The sequence below is a fragment of the Mytilus galloprovincialis genome, chromosome 6 (genome assembly GCF_965363235.1).
Source record: "Mytilus galloprovincialis chromosome 6, xbMytGall1.hap1.1, whole genome shotgun sequence".
Lineage (NCBI taxonomy): Eukaryota > Metazoa > Mollusca > Bivalvia > Mytilida > Mytilidae > Mytilus > Mytilus galloprovincialis.
Genome location: NC_134843.1, coordinates 96,048,470 through 96,073,500, shown reverse-complemented (window position 1 = coordinate 96,073,500; position 25,031 = coordinate 96,048,470). Strand labels below are relative to the sequence as shown.

The 25,031-nt window shown below is 32.9% G+C and overlaps 1 protein-coding gene across 3 annotated transcripts; it reads right to left on the bottom strand.

Annotated features, from left to right (window-relative positions):
- Window positions 1–872: 872 nt before the first annotated feature.
- LOC143080823 (carbohydrate sulfotransferase 1-like) lies at window positions 873–23,334 on the bottom strand. Of its 3 annotated transcripts, none has more exons than XM_076256881.1 (5): window positions 23,233–23,334; window positions 6,199–6,351; window positions 4,875–4,934; window positions 3,944–4,127; window positions 873–2,581 (listed from the first exon to the last, which is right to left on the bottom strand). In XM_076256881.1, the coding sequence occupies exons 2-5, from the start codon at window positions 6,296–6,298 to the stop codon at window positions 1,759–1,761; spliced, it is 1,167 nt and encodes a 388-aa protein (XP_076112996.1). In that variant the 5' UTR covers window positions 6,299–6,351; window positions 23,233–23,334; the 3' UTR covers window positions 873–1,758. The 3 variants fall into 3 exon arrangements, with proteins under 3 accessions (XP_076112996.1, XP_076112998.1, XP_076112997.1); XM_076256883.1 differs by having other exon boundaries at window positions 4,875–4,931; XM_076256882.1 differs by lacking the exon at window positions 23,233–23,334 and adding an exon at window positions 14,501–14,521.
- Window positions 23,335–25,031: the final 1,697 nt, after the last annotated feature.

Here is a 25,031-nt window from a genome sequence, read left to right as displayed (position 1 = left end):
AAAAAAATCGAAGTTTTGTAAACAGGGAATTCATAAAAATGACCACATTATTGATATTCATGTCAACACCGAAGTGTTGACTACTGGGCTGGTGATACCCTCGGAGACGAAACGTCCACCAGTAGTGGCATCGACCCATTGGTGTAAATAGTTATCAAAGGTACAGGGTTATAATTTAGTACGCCAGACGCGCGTTCCGTCTACATAAGACTCATCAGTGACGTTCATATCAAAATCTTTATAAAGCCAAACAAGTAAAAAGTTAAAGAGCATTGAGAATCCAAAATTCCAAAAAGTTGTGACAAATAATGCTAAGGTAATCTACGCCTGGATAAGAACGTCTTTAGTCTTTCAAAACAATCGATGTTTTGTATACAGGAATATATAAAAATGAACACATTATTGATATTCATGTCATTATCATTGTATATGGCAGCTTTTTGTTCAAGGTTATTGGTTTTTTAATTGTTTGATACCTAATATTGGTATACAAATGTTGCCTTTATTTATTCACCCTTATATAATTGATTTTGTATTTACTTTAAATAATTGAATTTATTAGTTTGGTGTATGTTTACTTGTTTTATTTTGTCTTATGATTGAGTTAAGCTATTTCAATTGATATTTTATAGTGTGTCTTTATATGTTGTAATGTTAATCACAAACATACTGAGCTCCGAGGAAAATTCAAAACGGAAAGTCCCTAATCAAAGGCAAATTTAAATAATAGAACACATCACATAACAACTGTCATATTCGTGACTTGGTACATGCATTTTCAAATGTAGACAATGGTGGATTGAACCTGGTTTTATAGCGCTAAAACTCTCCCTTTTATCACAATACATAAATAAATAACACTGACAAAATCACTTACAAAACTTTTTTTTATTTTTCACACTCACTTGCCTGAATTTCAATAACATACTAATGATAAATCCTCTATCCTTAGATAAGGTGAAAAACAAATAAACTTTAAACCATTGTTTTTTCTCTAATTCAAATAAATAGATTTTTTTGTTACTTGTGATTCTGAGTAAAAATTCACCAAACGCCAAGTGTATTTATATCTTTAAAATAAGGATTTATTGTTTCAAAATATTTTTAGCAATATCGAATGTTAGTTACAGATGATAAACAGATATATTCTAAAGGACATTTAGTTTGATAATATCTTATCAATTTTGAGAAATTTGGGAATTGCATTTTGATTTTTAGCAATATACATTTGTATTAGAATAACTTGAAGATGTCCTTAGTAGGTTTAGAATTTTTTGTCAGATTTTCAGACTCATTTTCCCCCTATGATACAAAAGTAAATAGTGTGCCCCATATTACCCTTTTTTCAAATAAAACTTCAATAGCTCATAAAATGTTGTTTACCAAAATTTAAGCAGATTTCAGATTTCTTTTCTATCGATTTGAAACCCAAATAATAATAATACAAATATAAGGTAAAAGTCCGAGCCTTTTCTCGGCATTTTTTTAAATGAAATATATCGAAAAGTAAATTCAAAACCTTTGAACATGTTTAGTGTATGCTCTATTGACTTACAGAATCAAATTTAAATCTTTCAAATTTCACCTAAGTACATCCTTAAGTAAAAAGCGCAAATACTTCTTCTAGAGAAAAATCAATACATGACATGACACGACATGACACAAACCGATTTACATAGTAAAAGAAAATCCTTTACGCAGCAACATGTTAAATACACTTAACACGAACAATAAACCGGGTTACCCCAGTGCGATGGATTATGCATAACGATAGTCATTTAGATTTTCACGTTCTACTCTCAAAGGGATTTCGTGATCTTTTAACATTTCCTCACTCTTTATTTCCCTGAATCCTAACCGTTGGTACACAGGTCTACATGACCTATCAATTATTCGAGCTTTTGGCATATTTAACTTTGACCGCCAAGCTTCTGCTGCTTTTGATGAATTAGATTTTATTGTACATAAATTCCCACAATTGACGGATTTTCCCGCCATTGTAATATTGAAAACATATTTTTCCACTTCCGGTGTGTAACTTATGCCTGTGAATTTGTACAATTGTTTTGACATTTTTAAAGGATCTTTGGCAAGATCTTCATAGAAAAATGTTGAAACTCTTTCCGGATACTTTTTTGATAATATGTCAATAGTTACGAGATCCCTGTATATTCTAGAACAAAAGTCTATAACATTTGTTACGAACGATTTTACCGTTATTACTCCAAATTTCATTTGTGATAAAACTGTTGCCCGCGGGTCCCTAATAAGATGGACAATTTTCATAGATGGGAATTCCTGCATCAATGGTTCCAACTGATCGACCGGAAGACGGATTACTTTCAGCACCACGTGGTTAGCCTGTAAGCATACTTGTTTTAGCATGTTGACACAACTATATATCGTTTCGTTTTCAGGTAGCATGTTTGATTCAAACAGTTTGCAAGCATTATATAGTTTTGCTTTTTTGCTTTTAGAAAGAAATCCATCGCTCCAGGTAATGTTCGGAAGTCCAAATAAACTACATGTTGTCCAGTTTCTTATAATATCTCTGCCGGCGTCAAGGAAACTGCTATATAACCTGATAGGAAAATGAAATATATCATTAGAAAACAAACATACAGGATGATTATCTGAATTCTTTAATTTGAAGGTTTTTGTTTCTCTATTCTTTGTTTTTCCCCCATTTTTCTTCAGTATTGGTTCACATTGTTGTATATTCTGTACACATCATCCAAACGAGCATATTTAGCAGCAATTTTCAGGGAAAATGAAATATATCAGAAGAAAACAAACACACAGGAGGGTATGGATTCTTTAATTTGTCGCTGTTTTTTTATCTATTCTTTGTGTTTTTTTTGCCAATTTTCTCCAGTATTGGTTCATTATTCTCTATTTTGTAATCATCATCCAGACTTTTATACAAGCATATCTAGCAGCAAATTTCCAGTAATTTATAGTACAATGTATTGATGATTAATTGTCAAGTTTTAATATTATTTGAGTATATGTTAGTTATTTAAAATCTAAATATCTAAATAGCAATATGTCTCACAACTACTGGACTTCATCAGCGTTTCCAAAATTTGTCATTATAACTTATGTATTTAATTCTTAAAATGTGGAATTCAAATGTTCACTAAGCACAAAGATATACACAACGACAATCAAATGCGAGTTCCTTACTTGAGACAGATACTTTTTATCATTTGACAAGGCTGGACCTTTCTTTGCGCATTTTCAAAACGGGGGCTCCATCTATCTTTAAACAATTTTCGGTTGAGAAACACCTTAAGTTAAAAGAGTGTACTTTAATCGCGATAATTATTTGTAAAAGTTTTATTGAGAAAAAGGGTGTATATAACGACGGTTTATTTGAGTTCAGTCTTTTTTCTCAACTAAGAATGTAGAGTGTAATGTTCTTACTTCTCGTATTTGATTGTTGTGCACAGTCTTACCATACAGTTCCATCAAGGCTGTAGCAGGACTGTGTCTTCCTTATTCAAAACTAGTAAGACTAAGAAAATACTTTTTTTTTTACTTCTCGTTTCTGATAGTTGTATGGTTTTACCTTTCATTTCCATCAAGGCTAAAGTATGGCTGTTTCTTGCTTAGTCGAAACTAGGGTGCGGGAATGTCTCGCTACATTGAAGACCTAATAGTGACCTTCTGCTGTTGTTTTTTCTATGGTAGGGTTGTTGTCTCTTTGGCACATTCCCCATTTCCATTCTCAGTTTTATTAGAGTTGGTTATTTTTTATTTACTTTTAATAGAAAAAAAATACTTTTCGTTTCTGAATGCTGCATGGTCTTACCTTTCATTTCCATCAAGGCTAAAGTGTGGCTGTTTCTTCCTTAGTCGAAACTAGGCAGAGTTGGTTATCTTTTATTTACTTTTAATATTTTGTTTTTACTTTTCGTTTCTGATTGTTGCATGGTCTTACCTTTCATTTCCATCAAGGCTATAGTAGGGCTGTTTCTTCCTTAGTCTAAACTGTGGAAGTCTGAGTGGTTCAAACAAATAAAATACATCTTTACTCTGCTGTAAGATATCTCCGACAAGAGAGGAACCACTTCTCATATAGGTTAATATCACAATGGGTGTGGGATGGACATGATTGTCAGTGTCTGAAATATATAGATAGGATACCTTTTAATTGTTTTACTATAAATAAAAGTAGATTGATGTTTGGCCATCTTATATTGTATAATAGAATGAAATGTACAGACAAGAATGAAATGTATTTATAAAGGAATCTGATGTTCAGTAGTTGTCGTTTGTTGATGCTGTTGATAAGTGTTTCCCGGTTCTCGTTTTTTATATAGGTTTTTCCTTTTTGAATAGTTTTACACTAGTCATTGTGTAGGCCCTTTATAGCTTGCTGTTCGGTGTGAGCCAAGGATCCGAGTTGAACAACGTACTTTCATCTATAATGGTTGACTTTTATAAATTGTGACTTGGATGGAGAATTGTCTCATTGGCACTCTTATATCTACAAGAATTTTTTATTTAAAGTAAGATTTTTATTGTTTTATCAGCTCTATTGGTTTACAAATACAGTATGTATTTTGTTTCGGGGATATTTTTTACTCCGTCATATAAGGGGAGATACATCTATTAACTTATTCTATAAAGGATTTAACAGTATTAGATAGATCATCACATAACGATAGATATTTAGATTCAGGAACAGGAAAATTTGCTAAGTCAATCTCCTTTCTCGTTTTCATTATTTTTTATATTTCAAATATATACGTATGTGTGTGTGCTTGTGTTTAAATGTGGGGTGTCAAACATAGTTTTGCTACCCTTTGTCCCTTGGTACCTATGTCACTGATTTTATACCATTTTTAATGATAAGCTATGTTATTTACCTGTTAACTCTTTTAACCGTAAACTCTCTTTACTAGATTGGTCTGTCATAAACAAAACTGCTATAAAATACAATGTCATTCAAAAGTAATAGCGCAAATGCAAATATATATTTTTGTTATCATGAACACAAAGCATCAGAATCATAAAATCGATAGTAATTCAAACAAAAAATGATTATGCGAAATACCTGTTATCAGATAAATGTTACTTGATGTTGAATGCAGTTTTTGTATCAGATTAATTAGGAGTCGATATTAAGAATTGAACGATGGACAGTCAGTGCGTGAATTTTTCTTGCTACCTGATTGGAAGATATTACGAGACGTGAATAATTAAAGTTTATTGATTGGTTAGGACAATCCAAACCTAGTAAACGTCCTTCAATCCCATAAGTATCGGATTTGTCCTCTCGATTTTAGCAATTAGATTTTGCCTGGTCATTAATCATGTATATTCATGATATGGGTACACAGGTAACTTTTATCTATAAATAGTCGAATCTTCTGGAGTTTCGTAAACAATAACGTTAAACGATATATACTACTTCATAGTGTGTGGTAAAATTTGTTGATTGATGCACGTGGCTATTCTAGTAAATGAATTAATCTACAAAGCGAGAGCACTTTCCATTTTCATCAGCTAAGAGTCGACTAGCCCTTTTTGAAAGGCTAATGCTTGTATTATTTGCTGTTGAATGTAGTTTTACTATGATCACCCCCAGAGTTTTGATTGGGTTCGTGTTGCTCAAGGTTTGTGTTTTTCAGTCTTGAGTTTACCATGTTGGGTTTTTGCAACTGTTTTTTTGTCTTAAAAATTGGTCTCTTTTGATTTTTTTATTTTTTGCCATGGCGTTGTCAGTTTATTTTTTAGTTTTGATGTCCATCTGGTATATTTTCGACTCTCCTTTACGAGCATTTGAAATAAAATACATAAACACATTAAAGTACAAGTGTAATAGATTTTATCGATTTTTTCAATTCCTTCTTTAAATCATTTGAAAAAGATTCAAGATCTTACTCAGATCGCTTCATACGTTTTTTGCACGCTCATAAAGATAAGAAAGTGCCATCGATTCATAGTACAGAATAGCTCCAGCTTCAACTGTTATGTAGAGAAAAAAACAGTAACATTGTGCCTGCTTTAAGTGGCAGTTGGGCGACCTTATCGGTATCAAAGTAAGATATAAGCACCAGTAAAAAAGCTATCATTTTTGCCTGAGTTAAGTAACAGTTAGACAATCTTGCAGTTGTCAAAGTAAGATATAAAGACCGATAGAAAAGATCGTATTCTTGCCCGAGTTAAGTAACAGTTTGAAAATCTTACCGTTATTAAAGTAAGATTTAAACACCAGTAAACAAGCTATCATTCCAAGGACTATAACACTCTTTGTCCTTCTCATTATTGCGTTCTTGTAGATTTTCATTCATTTTTTATTTACTCTCATTTCTAGTTATATTTAAGAACCCGGATGACACACTGAAACAAAATAAAAGAGGGATTATATATAATGTCATTTTAAGGATAATAATATATTCAGCTTATGAGTTTAGTAAACAGCAGATGTACGATACTTATTTAAATGCGATTTATATTTGTAAGAAAAATGCATATAAAATATCCGATTTTGTTCATTATTAGTGTTGATTTCTGAGGGAACTGAGGCGAAATTAAAAATGGTGCAATATCTGTATTAATAATTTTGACCACTGGAAGAAGTACATTTTATTAAAGACCGGTATAGTGTTTTCTAAGTTATATATATCATGTGATCAGTAACTGTGAACATTTACTTTTTATTTTCCAATTTGCTATAAAATATTTAGCTTAAATAATATCTAGAGAGTTGCTGGTTATCAAATCAGGCTGTTATCTAGTTGAAATTAAACTAAAGAAATGAAAGGTAAAAATGGTCAATTGCAATTTAAAATATTTCTATGGACTTTAAAAGCTTAATGCAGGTACATAATTTAGGTTTTTTGCATCTTCTATACGTGTTTATACTAAAATTGTAATATGGAGCTTCGAGATATATATAAACTTTTAAACTGTAGACAAATTATCACATAATAGTCGGTAATGGTATATGAAAATACACTTAGAACTTTTTTGTGCAATAGCATGAATTCCTCTGAAAAATAAAATAAACGGAAAGATATAATATTTCTTAATGAGAGCCTTTCACGATAGACAGACTTTACATGTTGATCTATATTTAAAACGCATACACAGGCAAAATTTGCTCACATGAATTTCATATGAATCTCACATGAAATTCACATGAAAAATTTCGCGTGAGATTCACCTCAAACGAGCTTATACATGAAACTCGCGTGAAAATGTTCACGTGAATTTCATGTGAATTGAGATTCACCTGAATTTCATGTGAAATTTTTCACATGAATTTCACGTGAAGTTTACAACAAAAAATCGACATTTTTCATGATTTTAATTGAACTTGAAAAAGATGTTATTTGAATTACTCTATTTTAAAAATTCATGTGAATTTCACATTAGAAAAACTTACGTGATTTTCATGTGAGATTCACATGAAACTCACAAAAAACGATTTCACGTGAGTTTCACATATAAGCTTGTTTGAGATGAAATTCATGTGAATTTCACGTGAGATTCACATGAATTTAAAATCACGTGAAGTTGATGCGAGTGAAATTTGCCTGTGTAACTTAAAAAATTCACTGTGTGTGATTGTGTTATATAGGATAATAAGTTTGCAGCCTCCGGCAGTTTAAGTCTACCCTATCACGAGATATATAATTAGAAGTTTTAAGTGTTATTTTAATATTCGAAAATTCCAATTGAACGGGAATAAGACTGGTAACACTGAGAACATGAATACAGAAAGTAAACGAAATCAATTTACAATTCAGTTACTTATCAGTTAACAATGCGAGTCTTGAACATGAACTGTAATCCGAGTCACATGCCTGCAATTTTACAAGTATCTTCTAGTAATCTTATAAATCTTCTTATTTTTTTAATGGGACTAGTGTCATTTTTGATTTATCGTATTGATTTATAATAAGCACCTTACAAGAATTTATAATCAACTATGTTCAAAACCACGAATAGTCGCATTCAATTATGTTCGAAACCACGAGTAGCATTCAATTATGTTCGAAACCACGAGTAGCATTCAATTATGTTCGAAACCACAAGTAGCATTCAATTATGTTCTAAATCACGAGTAGCATTCAATTATGTTCGAAACCATAAATGGCCGCATTCATTTACGTCCGAAACCATAAATGGCCGCATTCATTTACGTCCGAAACCATGAAAAGCCACATTCAATTATGTCCAAAATCACGATTATCATCATTCAATTATGTCCAAAACCAGGAAAAGCCACATGCAATGATGATTTAGATCAGGAATGAGACGTGCAGTTGTCACGCTTTTTGTTACGGTTTTACTTTTTCAAAATTTTCACATTTTTATAAAATCTTTAGTTTGTATCAAGTAGTTAGGATAATGATCAACACGCGAGATGAAAAGACCTTCAACTGCTGTCTGTATTAATCTCTGAACATTTCCTTTTATGCCATTTACATACTTAATTTCCCAAGAAAGAATTCTTTTGGTGGCATTTGATCCTGTGGTTTCAGAGAACGATTTTTCGGTCGACGACCACAACAACAAATACAACGTGATATATAAGTGTGACGGGATGGCTTCCCTTAGAAAAACTTAGTAGATACTTAGTCAGCCGTAAGCGGTTAAGCTAATGAAGTACTTCTTTAGCTCAGTCGGTTAACGCGCTGCCTCAACAAAGAGAAAAAACACGCTGCCTTGTAACTTAGAGGTTCCGGGTTCGAGTCCCGGTGGAGACAAGCAATTTTGTAATAAAATTCATGCTCTCCGGTTACATTGGCGCCCAACAATAAAAACCCACGGTTAGAAGAAATACCTAGCCAGGTTATAATATAAATATAAAAAAGATGAAGATATCATCATTATAGAGTATAATGACTCTTGATGTGGGGGAAGTGTGACGGGATGGCTTCCCTTAGAAAAACTAAGTACATACTTAAAAAACAATTGATTACTTCTGAAACTTTTGGATCAAATAGGACTATCGTCTTACCATAAATTATCAGTACTGTATCAGGACCCACCAGCACAGAATCAGAACACACCATTACAGAACCAGCCAGGACATGTCTAAAGTTATCAAATGCACATATTGATAAATTGTTTCGTTTTATTTTTTCACACAAAAATTTATCATGCGGATTCTGGGTAACAAAGGCGGACTCCAGAAACACTTGTTTATTTTTTCTGTCCTAGATTATTTTAAAATGAGCACGTTTGTGTTACATATACTGGAACAGCGTATAGGAGCAATTTTAATTGCTTGCCTTTGAACCATTGAAAATCAAAATATTTCTTTTCATGTTTTATTTGAGAAAACGTCAAAATCATTTGTGTGAACATGTGTTCAACGATCACCAGCACTGATCAGAACCATATCAATAGCACAAAAAAACTTTTGCAGGTCAACCTTACCCACGTGCTCAAGGAAGATGAATTATCACTTGCATCGATTTTTGTTATATATTTTTAAGCAGATGACATGAAACATGGTTGTATTGACAAAAGAATGTCTGCTTGCTCTATTAATTGTGATAGATCAAATTAGATGTTAATAGTTATCAAAGGTACCAGGATTATAATTTAGTACGTCAGACGCGCGTTTCGTCTACATAAGACTCATCAGTGACGCTCATATCAAAATATTTATAAAGCCAAACAAGTACAAAATTGAAGAGCATTGAGTATCCAAAATTCCAAAAAGTTGTGTCAAATACGGCTAAGGTAATCTTTGCCTGAGATATGAAAAAGTCACGATTATTCAAATATATGTAAAATAAAAAATATTGCGCTTTAAGTGTCTCAAATGGAAATTTGCTTATTACAAAAATAACAAGAGTGCACACGCTGAAATGTTTCGCCTTCTATACTAATCATTGATATTATGTTGATAGTCCTAAGTATAAAGCTAAGCTTTATTACAACTGTCACATAAACTTAACATTAACCAAGATAACTTAAACAAAGACCAATGGACCTTGAAAAAGAGGTCCAGGTCAGATGAACCATGCCAGGCAGACAGGTACAGCTAACAATGCTTCTATACAACATATATAGTTGACACATTACTTATAGTTTAAGAAAAATAGACCAAAACACAAAAACTTAACACTGTGCAATGAACCGTGAAAATGAGGTCACGGTTAAATAAAACCTGCTTGACTGACATAAAGATCATAAAATATTTCCATACACCAAATATAGTTGACCTATGGCATATAGCATTAGATAAAAAGACCAAAACTCAAAAACTTAACTTTGACCACTGAACCATGAAAATGAGGTCAAGGTCACATGACATCTGCCCGCTAGACATGTACACTTAACAATCATTCCATACAACAAATATAGAAGACCTATTGCATATGGTATGAGAAAAACAGACCAAAACACAAAAATTTAACTATAACCACTGAACCATGAAAATGAGGTCAAGGTCAGATGACACCTGCCAGTTGGACATGTACACCTTACAGTCCTTCCATACACCGAATATACTAGCCCTATTTCTTATAGTATCTGAGATATGGACTTGACCACCAAAACTTAACCTTGTTCACTGATCCATGAAATGAGGTCGAGGTCAAGTGAAAACTGTCTGACAGACACGAGGACCTTGCAAGGTACGCACATGTCAAATATAGTTATCCTATTACTTATAATAAGAGAGAATTCAACATTACAAAAAAATTGAACTTTTTTTTCAAGTGGTCACTGAACCATGAAAATGAGATCAAGAACATTGGACATGTGACTGACGGAAACTTCGTAACATGAAGCATCTATATACAAAGTATGAAGCATCCAGGTCTTCCACCTTCTAAAATATAAAGCTTTTAAGAAGTGAGCTAACGCCACCGCCACCGCCGGATCACTATCCCTATGTCGAGCTTTCTGCAACAAAAGTTGCAGGCTCGACAAAAAGGACCTATCAATCTGAAACGACAAAATTGCTTCTCCTATATACACTCTTTGATGCTTTATAAAATCAATAATCATAGAATATATCATGTTTGGTCGTCTTACCCTGTCAGACACACACGCAATCATCTATATGTGGTATGTTGGTAATTCCCAAACAATTGTCTGAGAATTCACATGTATATGTGTTTATGTGTACTATGTTTAAAGGTCAAATAGCAATACAAAAAAAAATCTAATTATTATAAATAATTGAGTGTAATTATACTTTTGAAAGTGAAATTGTTTATTTATCTTTAAGGTTCATCATAACCTTTTGGCTAAAATGGCCGTATTTACACCCCAAATTTTACTCTGAGTACAGACTAACCTATACACCTGCAACAGTTTTAAGGGATGGCAGGAACTAGATATATAAATTTTAAATGCATTTTCACGGCTGGTAATCTACACACGCAGAACATTTGGTTCTGCAATGAAAACCGTGAGAGGATTTTCCGGTTGTGCTTGAGTGGAGCAATTGTCACCGCTTCGAAAGGTATATACATTTCTAAATCGCAATTTTCTTATTCGACTGATCAAAATATTGAAAATCGGAGAATGCTATGCTGTGGTGAATACTTTAACAAAGAGATACATGTATCATTTACTGTTGTACGTGGAGTTGAACTCCTAAAAAATCAGTTGCCGCAAGAGAATTTGCCTAAAAAAGTGACATTTCGATTTTAAAATGGCTCTAATTACAGACCCACAAGTTCAAATTTACTTTTTATTCGGTCAATAGGTATGGATGTCGTTTTGGAAGGCGTGGACGCTGTCCAGTGTTGATCGACATCTTAATAAATCTAAAAACCTCATATTTGCATTATGACATGCGTGAGGGGATCGGTTCTGATTGAGGACATCGTGAATGCGTGAGGGGACGTGAAATCATAATACTATATCCAAATTATGAGTATTTGAAAGTTGCCTAAATGTGGTCAGATTGTTTATGAAAAAACACATTTGTGTGCATTTACAAAATTAATGAGATTGAATTTTGAAATACATTGTGGGAAGATAGGTTTTAGGAACAATAAAAGGAAATAGTTTGTCAACGATTTGTTTCTAGCTACAAATAAAAGTTGAAAAATTTCATATCAGCCCAGTATATATTTTTTACGAAAAGAGTTAACTCCCCTTGTATTGCGTATTTTTTTTTTAAATGGATCGCTAAAACACAAATTTTGATATTCAGTTGAATATTTTGATTTAAACAATACATCACAAAGTTTTCTGTATATGAATAAACAGTACCAATAAATTGCAAATATGTCTCCAATAAAGGCAACAGTAGTAAACCGTTGCCGAAATTCATAAATTGATTGAGAAAAAACAAATTCGGACTACAAACTAAAACTGAGGGAAACACATCAAGTATAAGAGTAAAACTACGACACAACAACAACATAAATTTAAACTTGAACACACAGAAAAACGAATTACAATTTAACAATGGCCATTTTCCGGACTTGGCACAGGACATTTTAAGAAAAAATGGTGGGATGAACCCGGTTTTGTGGCATGCCAAACCTCCCGCTTCTACGGCAATGGTAAATATATCAGTTAAAGACAACATTAAATGACAGGACTACAATACAAATAAATGATAGAACATATAGGACAGAGAAACACTCCAATTATAGCTATCAAAAGGTACCAGGTTTAAAAAAACACTTATATGCCAGACGCGTCTTTCGTCAACACACGGCTTACCAGTGACGCTCAGATGAAAAAAGTTTGAAAGCCAAGACAAGTACGTTGAGGACCAAAAGTTCCAAAAAGTTGTGTCTAATACGGCTAGGGTTTCTTTCTGGAATAAGAACATCCTTGTTATTTCGAATAATTCATAATTTTGCAACCAGTGATGTTTTATATAATGACTATATAATAGATATACATGATAAAATCGAAGTGGTGACTAACTACACAATAAAAACGGATACATAAAATTACCTAAACCAGCACATAAAAATTCACAGCCGAGTTAGCCAAAACCATAAACGCCCAAAGTGGCGTAATATGTGAATTTCTTAAACAATATCCCAAAAATAGGATAGACTGAATTCAGGATTAGATTTGCAATACTGATATAACATTTATCAATAACAATGAAAATTACAATATTAATTAATATCAAATTGTGGTAGTAAACTTTATCGATTATTTGCCCAAATCCACGAATTTGGACACATATTTGAAATTTATTGGTTAGACTTTTATTCATAAAAAGAAAACATGGTCATTTATTGTTATTTCAAAATTCTATCTCATAATTTTTATTTATGCACACAAATTTGTTTTTTCATAAACAATCTAACCATATTGAGGCAACTTTCAACGACTGATAGCTTGAATATAGAGATATGATTTCAAGTCCCCTCACGCATTCACGATGTCCTCAATCAGAACCGATTCCCTCACGCATGACAACTTGATAATATGAGGTTTTTAGATTTATTAAGATGTCTATCAACACCGGACAGCGTCCACGCCGCCAAAAACGACATGCATACCCATTGACCGAATAAAAAGTAAATTTGAACTTGTAGGTCTGTTAATAGAACCATTTTAAAATCTAAATGTCACTTTTTTAGGCAAATTCTCGTGCGGCAACTGATTTTTTAGGAGTTCAACTCCACGTACAACAGTAAATGATACATGTATCTCTTCGTTAAAGTAATCACCACAGCATAGCATTCTCCGATTTTCAATATTTTGATCAGTCGAATAAGAAAATTGCGATTTAGAAATGTACATACTTTTTGAAGCGGTGACAATTACTCCACTCAAGCACAACCGGAAAATCCTCTCACGGTTTTCATTGCAGAACCAAATGTTCTGCGTGTGTAGATTACCAGCCGTGATTTTATGTTTCAGAAAATTATAAACTTTTCTAGATTTTGCTATCCATTTTTTTTCGTTCCTGCAGAAGGTGCAAAAATTAACTAAGTAGTGAAAACGATTGAGAAGCTCCCCTCATATAATCAATGTTGTGAGTAGTATTGATTTAAATGGACAATAGATGGACAATAGACACCTGTAAACAATAGGTGATTTAAGAGGTTTAAACTGTGAAACTGAGTGGACCGTATCAAATGAAACTCGGGTGTTTGTTTATTTTGCTATCTTCTGCAGACTGGAAAAAAAATGAACATCAAAATCCAGGTAAGTTTTTAATTTTCTGAAACGTAGACTTCATATAACTTTTATATATCTAGTTCCTGCCATGCCTTAAAACTTTCCTGGATGTACCAGTTTGTCTGTACTCATAGTAATTTTGGAGGTGTAAACACGGCCATATTTTTCAATTCCTTATGATGAACCTTAATAATGTTATGTTAGTCAAATACTTTCGATATATAATAAATACATATTTAAAAATGTTCTACACCACCAAATTGTTTGGCTTATTAACTAAGTCGTGCATCTTGACCTTTTATTGGTAGTTGTTGTTTATTGTACATCTATCCAAGAGAGAGTAGTTGGATGGTCTATTGAATTGTTAGAATTTTTTGTAGTAATGTCTTATATTCAAGTTATATAAATATACCTCAGTCTTGATCTCAAAGGGAATCTAGTGTCCAAATATTACCACCCTTCTAAGTATAAAAAACTTATCTTTTCAATGTTTGGCCTGTTTTTAAAAAGGACACTATCAGGTGTCCCTCTTTCGTCGGTTCAGTGCTAAACATATGGCAGTTTTATAGAAAATCAACAGCCTCCCCTTGTACTCTTAGATTTGACATTGAGTACTTAGGGATTATTCCATGCCGTTTTCCCTTTAAGCAAGAATTCAAATAAAGACTTAAGATAAAACAAATAAAAATAGCACATCTAGGGTGTGTTCGACTTTAATGACTCACTACGATGTGTGTTTGGATTATGCTAAACACAACATCATCATGGACAAGCAAGTGAGAAATTTTTCTTCATTATACGGAAGTAGATTACTAGGTATAGGAGTGTAATGTACATATAGTCTTAATTAAAATTAATACAAACAAAAAATAAAGAAAAAAGGACTAGAGGCTCGCTCACCTGATTCTACTTTCATTTTAAAAGTCATGTAAAAATAGATTAAAATCCTAACAGATACCCTAATAATGATTGATGCCAAATTTGTTTTAACATTGTCCCCGTAATTTAGTCAAAAGCAGAAGGCATTTGTGAAGTTAACAGAAATTACCAATAAATGCATTTAACTGGTAGAAAATTACTTAATAAGGACAACAAAAGATCAGCTTACTGCTACAAAGTAACAACACTTGGTCAACACCTAAAAAAACAACATTCATACAATGTTTTTTTATATCCATTGAGCAGTTTTCTAGAAGAAGACATTTGTATAATATATTTCCCAAAGTTGTTTTTGTTAAGCTAAGTCCCCTATTGGCAGCCACCTTAGTTGTTGGATTTGCAACAAAGTAACAAAACTTGGTCAGCACGCCATTAGGAACATTCATGCCATGTTTGGTTTTATTCCATTCAGTGGTTCTCTAAGAGAATACATTTATATGTATTTCCCGTTTGTCTAATATTGAACTAAGTCCCCACTGCCGACCATTTTGGACTATGGGTCGGCTACAAAGTAACAATTCTACGTTAAACGAAGTCCCCCGCTTGCGGCCATCTTGGATGATGGATCGGCTACAAAGTAACAACACTTGGTCAGGACCTCATTAGGAACAGTTATATCATGTTTTGTTTCATTCCATTCAGGGTCTCTAGCAGAAGTTCAAAATGTAAAATGTTAACGACGATAACGGATGGGAATAGCTGACTTGCCCCCCCCCCCTTTTGTTGGTCCTTCAAATGTTAGAGTGGATATGACACTTTTGAAGGATTCCAGAGTGTCAGACATACCTATTGCTTCAGGTAGTGTATTCCAGTCAGAGATAGTGTTCGGATAGAAAGACTAATTATAGAAGTTTAGTGGTTGCTATTTGTCTAAAGTTATGTTTAACCCTAGCATGTCTATCATATTTTGTAAAATTGTCCTTTGGAACTTCTACTAACCATTATTGTATGTAGAATAGTTAATCTAGCCTTTTCCCGCCTAAGGGAGCTACCATTTGATTTTTATGGGGGGGCTAGGATGAAAAATTTTGTCCTGCTTTTTTTTTTAGTTGTAATCTCTGTCCTGCCTTTTTATTTTTTACTCTATTCGGTCCTGCCTTTTTTTTTACTAGTTATCCTGACTTTTTTTACACAAATTGTCATCCTGCCTTTTTTTTTTACCAAGTTGCTCATCCTGCCTTTTTTTTTTACTCAAAACTCCTGTCCTGCCTATTTTTTTCAAATTTCATCCTAGCCCCCCCATAAAAATCAAATGGTAGCTCCCTAATGTATAAATTTTCCCATTGTAAAGAATTAATCATGTTGGAAACTGCTCCCGGTGTTCTGGTCTTTATAATCGTTTCAGACGAATATGGCTGCTTTACGCTGAATCTGTTCAACGTGCGTGATGTGGTGAATTTTTGAACGGCGATCGGATCGCCGACAGGGGAAGAGTGTTCTACGTCTGGATGGAAAAGGGATGTGTACGTAAGGTAACCTTACGTGTGCAGTTTTAAGTTTCCACGAAGAAAACCTAAGGTTTTACTTGCCTTGCAGGTGATATTGTTTATGTGTGTTCCCAAGTTAGGCTCATGGCTTTTGTTACGCCTAAATATTTACTGTCGTTTACTGATTCTAAAACATGATTGTGCAATATATAATCAAAAGCGGAAGGATTAATTGTTTTTAGAGATATTTATTACGTAACACTTTTCAGGATTTAAAATTCATTTGCCAGTCCTGTTCCAATTGTACTAAACCAGATAAATCTTTTTGAAGTAATTGTGCATCAGAATTATTATTTACATTTCTATACAATTAGCAGTTAACTTCCAAAAGTCTTGCAATGCAAGTTACATGTTCTGGTAAGTCATTAATGAATAATTTAAAAAATAATGTTGGGCCTAATACTGTTCCCTGAGGAACACCAGAGTCAACAGATAATTAAGAAGATTTAGCACTATTTAAAAGTACTTGCCGTTTGCCTGTCAGCTCAACATTCTATTATCCAATGTAAGTTTTGATTCCAGCTATTAAAATCTAGTTTTGAGCTTATCTTTGATGGGGGACTTTATCAAATGCTACAGAAAAATCTAAAAGTATATAACTTCTATTTGATTGCCATTTGCCAATGATTTTGCTAGATCTTTTTTATTGATAAAGATTTGGGTCTCGCAAGACCATTTACTCCTAAACCCATGTTGAATATCATATGATATATCTTATTTCATATTTGTGAGGTGCTGTCGGATGTTGCTTGTTAAAATATGTTCCCAAATTTTACAACATATCGTAGTTAATGAAACTGGTCTATAATTAAGCGTTATGCTTGTCACCTTTTTCTAGATAGTAAAATTGAGAATGGAAATGGGGAATGTGTCCCGCACCCGGAGGCGTCTATGACAGTAAAATTGAGAATGGAAATGGGGAATGTGTCCCGCACCCGGAGGCGTCTATTCTTCCCCTCTTGGCAAGCAACGAGTACATCAGACTTTATAAGCTTTGTGTAATAATGGTTAAGGTTCATCAGAAGGACTTGTTTACACAACAAAATTTACTCCGAGTACAGACAAACCTGTGCTCCTAAGGCGTTACAGAAAATAGATAAATAAAATTTGAATGCATTTTATGTTTCAGAAAATTAATCACTTACCTGGAATTTTATATTCCTTTGTTTAGCCTGCAGAAGATGATATAAATAACGAAACACCTGAGTTTCATTTGATATGGTCCACCCATTTACACAGTTAAATTCACACATTGTCGTGCAGATGTCTTTAGTCTGTCTATTGTCCAGTTAATCAATACAACTCACTATAATTATGAACATAGGGGAACATCTCAAATATTTCCCCAAACTTAGTTAATTTTGGCATTTTCTGTGAAAATCCAGAAAAGGGATACAGGGATTCTCGATTAGAAGATAACAAGTGCATATGGATTAGAGATAACGAGGGCATAGGGATTGGAGATAACAAGGGAATAAGGATTAGAGATAACAAGGGAATAGGGATTGGATATAACAAGGGCATAGGGACTAAGGATAACAAGTGCATAGGGATTGAATATAACAAGGTCGTTGGGATTGGAGATAACAAGATATTTTAAGGATTATAGATAACAAGGATATAAGGATTAGAGATAACAATTATGACATGAATTTTTATCCTGAAAAATATTTTTACAGAGATTTATTCTGTATGACATGTTTTCAACTGAAGTACTCTAGAGATTCGTTGTGCCTGACACGAAGAACAAATGATCTGTACATTTTACCTTCAATTCAAATAAACTATTGTTTACCTCATGTGTAAAAGTCATCATACGAGTTGAAGCTATTGTCATCGGTTTTACTTTATGTACAGTTTTAAGACTTATCAAAGAAAGGTAACTTTTGATTTTAGGGAAATTTTGACAACAATTGAAATTAACAAAATTGTATTGATGGCAAAATAGCTTGGTTATAAAAACATATGATTTTAAGAAACATTAGGGATGACTATCCATCGTGGCTGGTATAAAAGGATTTACATAAAGCTTTATAGTTATTTTATAAAACGTCACGTCGAGTCCACGAAAACTAGGCCCAAAGAACATTTGTTCATTTATAAAATGTATCAATATTTGCGTTTGTCTTCCTAGCTAGTGACTTTTGTTACCTCTCTCCGTTGTATTGTATAAATTGTATATATACTAGTAGTTGTTGCTGTTGTCAATGCACCGATGTAATGGATTGATATTATATTAACGCCTAAAAAAGTGTACATAACAACTCCAAATACAAAAAAAGGTAACTATAATTATCGCTATTTTGTGCATTTTTCTTTTGATCTTTTTTTGTGATAATTTTCATATCATGCTTCTCGCTTGAGATGGAAAAATTATAGATAGAAACTAAGGAGGCCACGTGGCGTTGCTAACGAAATTGACATGAAATTGACAATGTCGTCATAGGTAAAATAGCGATAAACAGATTATCATTGGTCATCTCAACTCGATTGCTTTTCTCACTTTCGCTGTACCAGCTCAAGCGAGAAAATCAATCTCGTTGGGATGATCAACGATAATCTAATTATCGGTGATCATCTCAACGAGATTGAGAAAGGCAATCGAGTTGAGATGAACAATGATAATCTTGTTATCGCTATTTTACCTATGACGACGTTGTCAATTTCATGTCAATTTCGTTAGCAACGCCACGTGCATGCTTAGTTTCTATCGATAATTTTCCATCTCAAGCGAGAAGCATGATATGAAAATTATAACAAAAAAAGATCAAAGGAAAAATGCACAAAATAGCGATAAATGTAATTATTTATAAATATTTCGGATAACAGATATCCTTCCTCAGTCAGATTCTGATGTTAAATGAATCATCTTTAAGTCTTCTTAGATTAAACTATTACAATCTTGAAATTTATACAATAAAAAGTCAAAACGAACATCAGTTAAGACGCTTGCACCATTCTAAAAATTTGTTAAACATGACATAGGTTATATGGCTTATTACAACAGAGAGTTCAAATATATGCTTTAAATACAAATAATAATGTGCAATATGAACTAGCACAATTCTAAAACTTTAACGAGAACGACAATAATGATGGTACAAAAATGGTTACGTCAATAAAATTACCAAATAGACAGCACTGAACGATCTAAATTTATAAATATAACTCGTCTAAACATCAACCCAACAATATATATACATATAATCATTTACGACACAAACTTCTGTTTAAGTTAGGTATGGTTTTATTCATTTTATAAACCCATAAAAGACGTTAAAATTCAATAGGCAATTATGATGAAATGGTCTATTTCTTTTTATAAACATATAAGAATGATGGTTTCTTTAAAAAGAAAAAAAAACGAATATCTTGTATTCTAAGTCATTCAAAAAAGGTAGGAGTGTGCAACAGATTGTCATGACATAAAAAAAAACCAACCTTGCTACAAATCAAATCGTCTGATTTTTTTCTTTTTCTTGCACAGATGTAACATACTAAAATTATACATACTACTATGCTGTTTATTTTATTTTGATATTTTCATCTCATCTTGTCATGTGTGTTTGTGTCATGTTATATAACTTTTGATGAACTTCTTTATACCATTGTAACTTTATGGTGTTTGAGAAATAAAGAATCTTGAAATCTTGATACTTTTACAGTTATTGCGATTGATTGATTGATTGATTGTTGCTTAACGTCCAGTGGCAAATATGTCATGCATGTTCAGGACGAGAACAAGTTAACAATACATACAATAGATAGGTCTTATAACAGAGGCCATCCGAGATGATAGTCGGGGGTAATTTGAGCTGTCAGTGTAAAATGTGGGTTTATTGGATAGGGACAGAAATTTTGCCTAGCAACAGGCCACCTACGGACCCCTCAACGAGTTGTTGCAAGGGTCAGTAGTTGCTAAGAATACTTATTAATTTTTGCATGAATATTCATTTTACAGAAGGTTATTTCCGTGACATTCATTAATCGCAAAACTGCTTTGCAGATTTTTTTATTGCAGGTTGCTGCTATGCAAGCCCCCTTTTTCCAAGAATATCACTTGATCAGTTTTAAGTTAAAGTATTTTTTTTCGTGCGATTCTGTTTTCGTGGATATAGACACGACACTTTTTTTTTTTTATATAAAATGAAAGTGATTTCGTTTACACCAGGACTGTGTTGTTTTGTAGAACAGTTTTTACAACAAGATATATTTCATTTAAAAAATATTTATCTATATTTACCAAATTTTCTCAAAACAGTTTCATTTAATAAAGGGGAGATAATATATCATTTTCATACAATAATGCCTTTTTACACATATGTTAATGGCTCTGATCTGGTTGTGGTTTAAGATCATAAAATAATAGGATTTAATGTATCCATAATTATATATGATTGTCAAAATTATCCGCATCTCTCTATTATGAAAAAAAAATATTGTAATAAATTACTTTCCTAATCATGTGCCCTTTAATAGGACTACTTTAGTACCGAAAGCTGCAACATAATCCTATTTTCATGATATTGGGGCCCTCTTATTGGACTGAATATACATTTATCTTTATGTTGTATTGGAAGCTAAAACAGTGCCCCTATTTTTTTTATTGATCATGGACCCTTTAATTGGACTTAAGATATAAGATATATGCATATTTATGTTGTACAAGAGGCTGAAACAGTATCCCTATTTTTGCATGATCACGGGCACTTTAATTGGAATAAAGATATATTTATCTATATGTTGTACTGGAGATATTTATCTATATGTTGTACTGGAGATATGTATCTATATGTTGTACTGGAGATATTTATCTATATGTTGTACTGGAGATATATTTATCTATATGCTGTACTGGAGATATTTATCTATATGTTGTACTGGAGATATATTTATCTATATGTTGTACTGGAGATATATTTATCTATATGTTGTACTGGAGATATTTATCTATATGTTGTACTGGAGGCTGCAACAATTCCCTTGCTTTTGTCAAGACGCTAACAAATATTTCATTAATGGTTACAAATGTACACACACATGTTCTTGGTCTTGCATCTTGATGACTATGAAAATAAGAAGATGGGGGTATGCTTTCCATGAGACAACTATCCACCAGTGACCACATGATTATTTCATCAACTATATACGACACTATATTGCCTTCAGCACTGAATAAAAACCGGAACCGTACACAATCTAAACCGTTCACTCACATGTGACCTTAAAGCGGGTTTCGTTAGATCTCCCACGGGACATATCAGAAAACGTGAGCGATGAGAGATCGGTTTTTAATTAGATTGGAACCGTACAGTAAGCCAGAACAAGCGAGGCCATGAAAAAATACGAATCAATACCAAAGAGATGATCCATTTTCATAAGTATTTTCAATCATTTCTTCATGTTGTGTAAACTATGTGTGTGTGCCACGTATGGAGCAGGATCGCTTACGACTCCGGAGCTCCTCAGAGCACCCCTAGTTTTTAGTGGGGACGGTGTTGCTGCGGATTTAGTTTCAATGTTGTATTTTGTTGTTTACTCATCTTTACTCATCAAAATACCATCTTACTTTAGTGTAGGATATGTGGTTGTTTCCTTTAAAATGTAAACTGCAAATAATTGAGTATATTTTATGGTATTATTTATTTGTACATTTTTACTAATTCGTTCAGGAAAAGTCACATGTTAAACTATATTTGCCAAGGTCGATTGAAATACAGGAACTTGGGAAAATAATTTATTTTAAGCCCCGCTTTTTTTTGCAAAATTCGTTATTTTTTTTCTATTAATTTCAGTGAAGTTTGCGATTTTTTGTGTGTAATATATGAACATAAATATATTATAAATGGTTTTTATTAAAATAATAAGTAACTATCAAGTCCAAGATAACTATCCACTACAGTCACTGGTGTATAATACAAATAGATTATAATCTACCCGTGATATAATCTTCAAATTTGGCCAAATATGCAAGACTTGACACGGTGGGGCATACTTTTTATAATAGTATTTTTTTAAAGAAAGGTTATGTCTACATTAAGGCAAAATATAAGAAATGGCCATCATATACCTATGATTCATCTTGATGTGTAGATGTTAGTTTGAAAAAATACTAGTAGCACATACGCATATATGCCTTGTTTTGACAACTCAGTGGTAGAATGTTCGTTTTCAGTGTAGGGGAAAGTCGTGCTTTTGGTAGTTGCCTTGTTGTGATTTGGATAAACATACGAACGTTGTCATGCCATAAAATACGATTAACATTATAATGTGTATATTTAAAATTATTAAGGGTTCCGCGGACCCCAAAGTCCATATTTAAGTAAAATACAGATAAAACATGATTTTGTTTACAACATTTACTAAAAAATACTATCTTATGATTATAAACAAGCTTCTAACCAACTGAGATTGGTGGAAATCTAGGATATTTTAAGAAAGTTATTAAAATCTCAAAACTTCAACCAGAGTGAATATTTGTGGACCAAGCAGCTGTCGATGATGACACCGACGACGGAATGTAGGATCGCTATGTCCGCTTTTGCGACAGGAGTCGCAGGCTTGACAAAAATGGATCTATACACTACAAAAACGTCTAACCTAACACAAAACGGCAATATATCGTTTATCAAAAATAACGTACCAGATTTAGTCAGTGAACACATAGGGAAATTATCAAACAGTCTTAACAAGATAACGTATATTAAAACTAACATACCAGCTTTAGAAGGTGAATTGTTCCTAAATAGTTACATAAATCAAATTTCCATCTTTTTCATCCTGTAGTCAACTATATATTGACAGATTGATTGGACTTAGTACTTTATTGCGCTTTGTAGCAACAGATGTGTTTAAGCCAGTTAATATATAAACAACTAAACACAAATACTGGTTTCTTAACAGGGATGCAGCTTATAGACTGAGGACTGAATATAAATAACAATATGCTGAATACATAATTATGCCTAATTTACTGCTTCATAAATACTATAATATAAATATAGGTATGTGCTATATTTCGTATGTCAAGACTTCATGAAATGTCACTATTGAAATTATTATTTAATTCATGGTTTAATCAATAAAACGGAAAATTTTATAGTATTAGAATAGTATTTTACAGCCCATTTGATCCATGACGAGAAATCATTAGCTTATCTGTGGCTTCTCAAGTTTAAAAAGGACCTGCAATTTCTAGATTTTTATGCCCCATCTACGATAGTAGAGGGGCATTATGTTTTCTGGTCTGTGGCTCCGTTCGTCCGTGCGTCCGTCTGTCCGTCCGATAATCTTTTTAATTGTGAAGCCAAATTAGACTTTTGACCCCAATTTCACGGTCCACTAAACATAGAAAATGAAAGTGGAAGTTTCAGGTTAAAGTTTTTGGTCAAGGTAGTTTTTGATAAAATTGAAGTCCAATCAACTTGAAACTTAGTACATATGTTCCCTATAGTATAATCTTTCTAATTTTAATACCAAATTAGATTATTACCCAATTTCACGGTCCATGGAACATGAAAAAGGATAGTGCGAGTGGGGCATCCGTCTACTTTGGACACATTCTTGTTTTAACTAATTTTTTTTGTGTCGATTGTTTTTTCCACAAATCGCGTAAATTACGGACGTTCGACTTGAGTAGAATAGTTGCGAGTAAAAACAGGTGAATTTACGCATCATTTCGAATTGGTCGACTCGAGGTAGTGTACGTACGTTTAACTTGTATTGTTCGTTTACTCCTTTTCTTCCGCTGATATAAACAACGACAAGGCTGTCTGTGATTTTTTTCTGTATCTTATTTTTTGTCGCAGTCATTTCAAATATTTCATTTGTTTAAGAAAACATTTTGTTTTCAAGTTGCAATAATAAAATGCCAAGATTAATGCGTATGAGTTGTTTCACACTTTTCCTTGTAGGAGCTTTTTATAGCCGACTACTGTATGGGTTATGCTCATTGTTGAATGTCGTACGGTGACATATCTGTTAATTTGTTTGTCAATCGGTCTCTTGTGGAGAGTTGTCTCATTGGCAATCATACCACATCTGTTTTATACTTGATAATTGAAAGTCGTTAATCCATGATCTAGGGGACAGGGCTTCGAAATAGCCATCAAACAGTTTTACTTATATATACTAGTACTGATACAAATGCATCTTTACAGAAGATATCATTGTAATTTGATATAACAAATAGTTTAGGTAAAAAAAAATTGTGAGGGTTCCGCGGAACCCAGTGTCTAGCCTACTTTTGCTGTTAATCGCAGGCTCAACAAAACTTATGATGAGGAAAGAAAATCAATAAAAAATATTCCTATTGATTTTATCTTTTGATTGTAGGAAGCTTCTGTCTAAGTTTGGTAAAAATCCAGGATAGTTTATGAATCTAATAAATGTTTTAAAAACTGTAACTTCAGACTGTATGCAATGTTTCCTGGCAGAAAATCTAAGTCCATTTAAAAGTAAAATACGGAAAAAAAGGATTTATTTTTTTACAAAATTTACTTCTGGATACTATATCTT

Coding starts and splice junctions, on each gene's coding strand:
- LOC143080823 (XM_076256881.1), bottom strand. CDS start 6,298: ATGAAAATCTACAAGAACGCAATAATGAGAAGGACAAAGAGTGTTATA. Junction 4,935..6,198: donor TAAATCTTACTTTAATAACG/GTAAGATTTTCA, acceptor TGTATTTTATAG/CAGTTTTGTTTATGACAGAC. Junction 4,128..4,874: donor ACGGTTAAAAGAGTTAACAG/GTAAATAACATA, acceptor TATATATTTCAG/ACACTGACAATCATGTCCAT.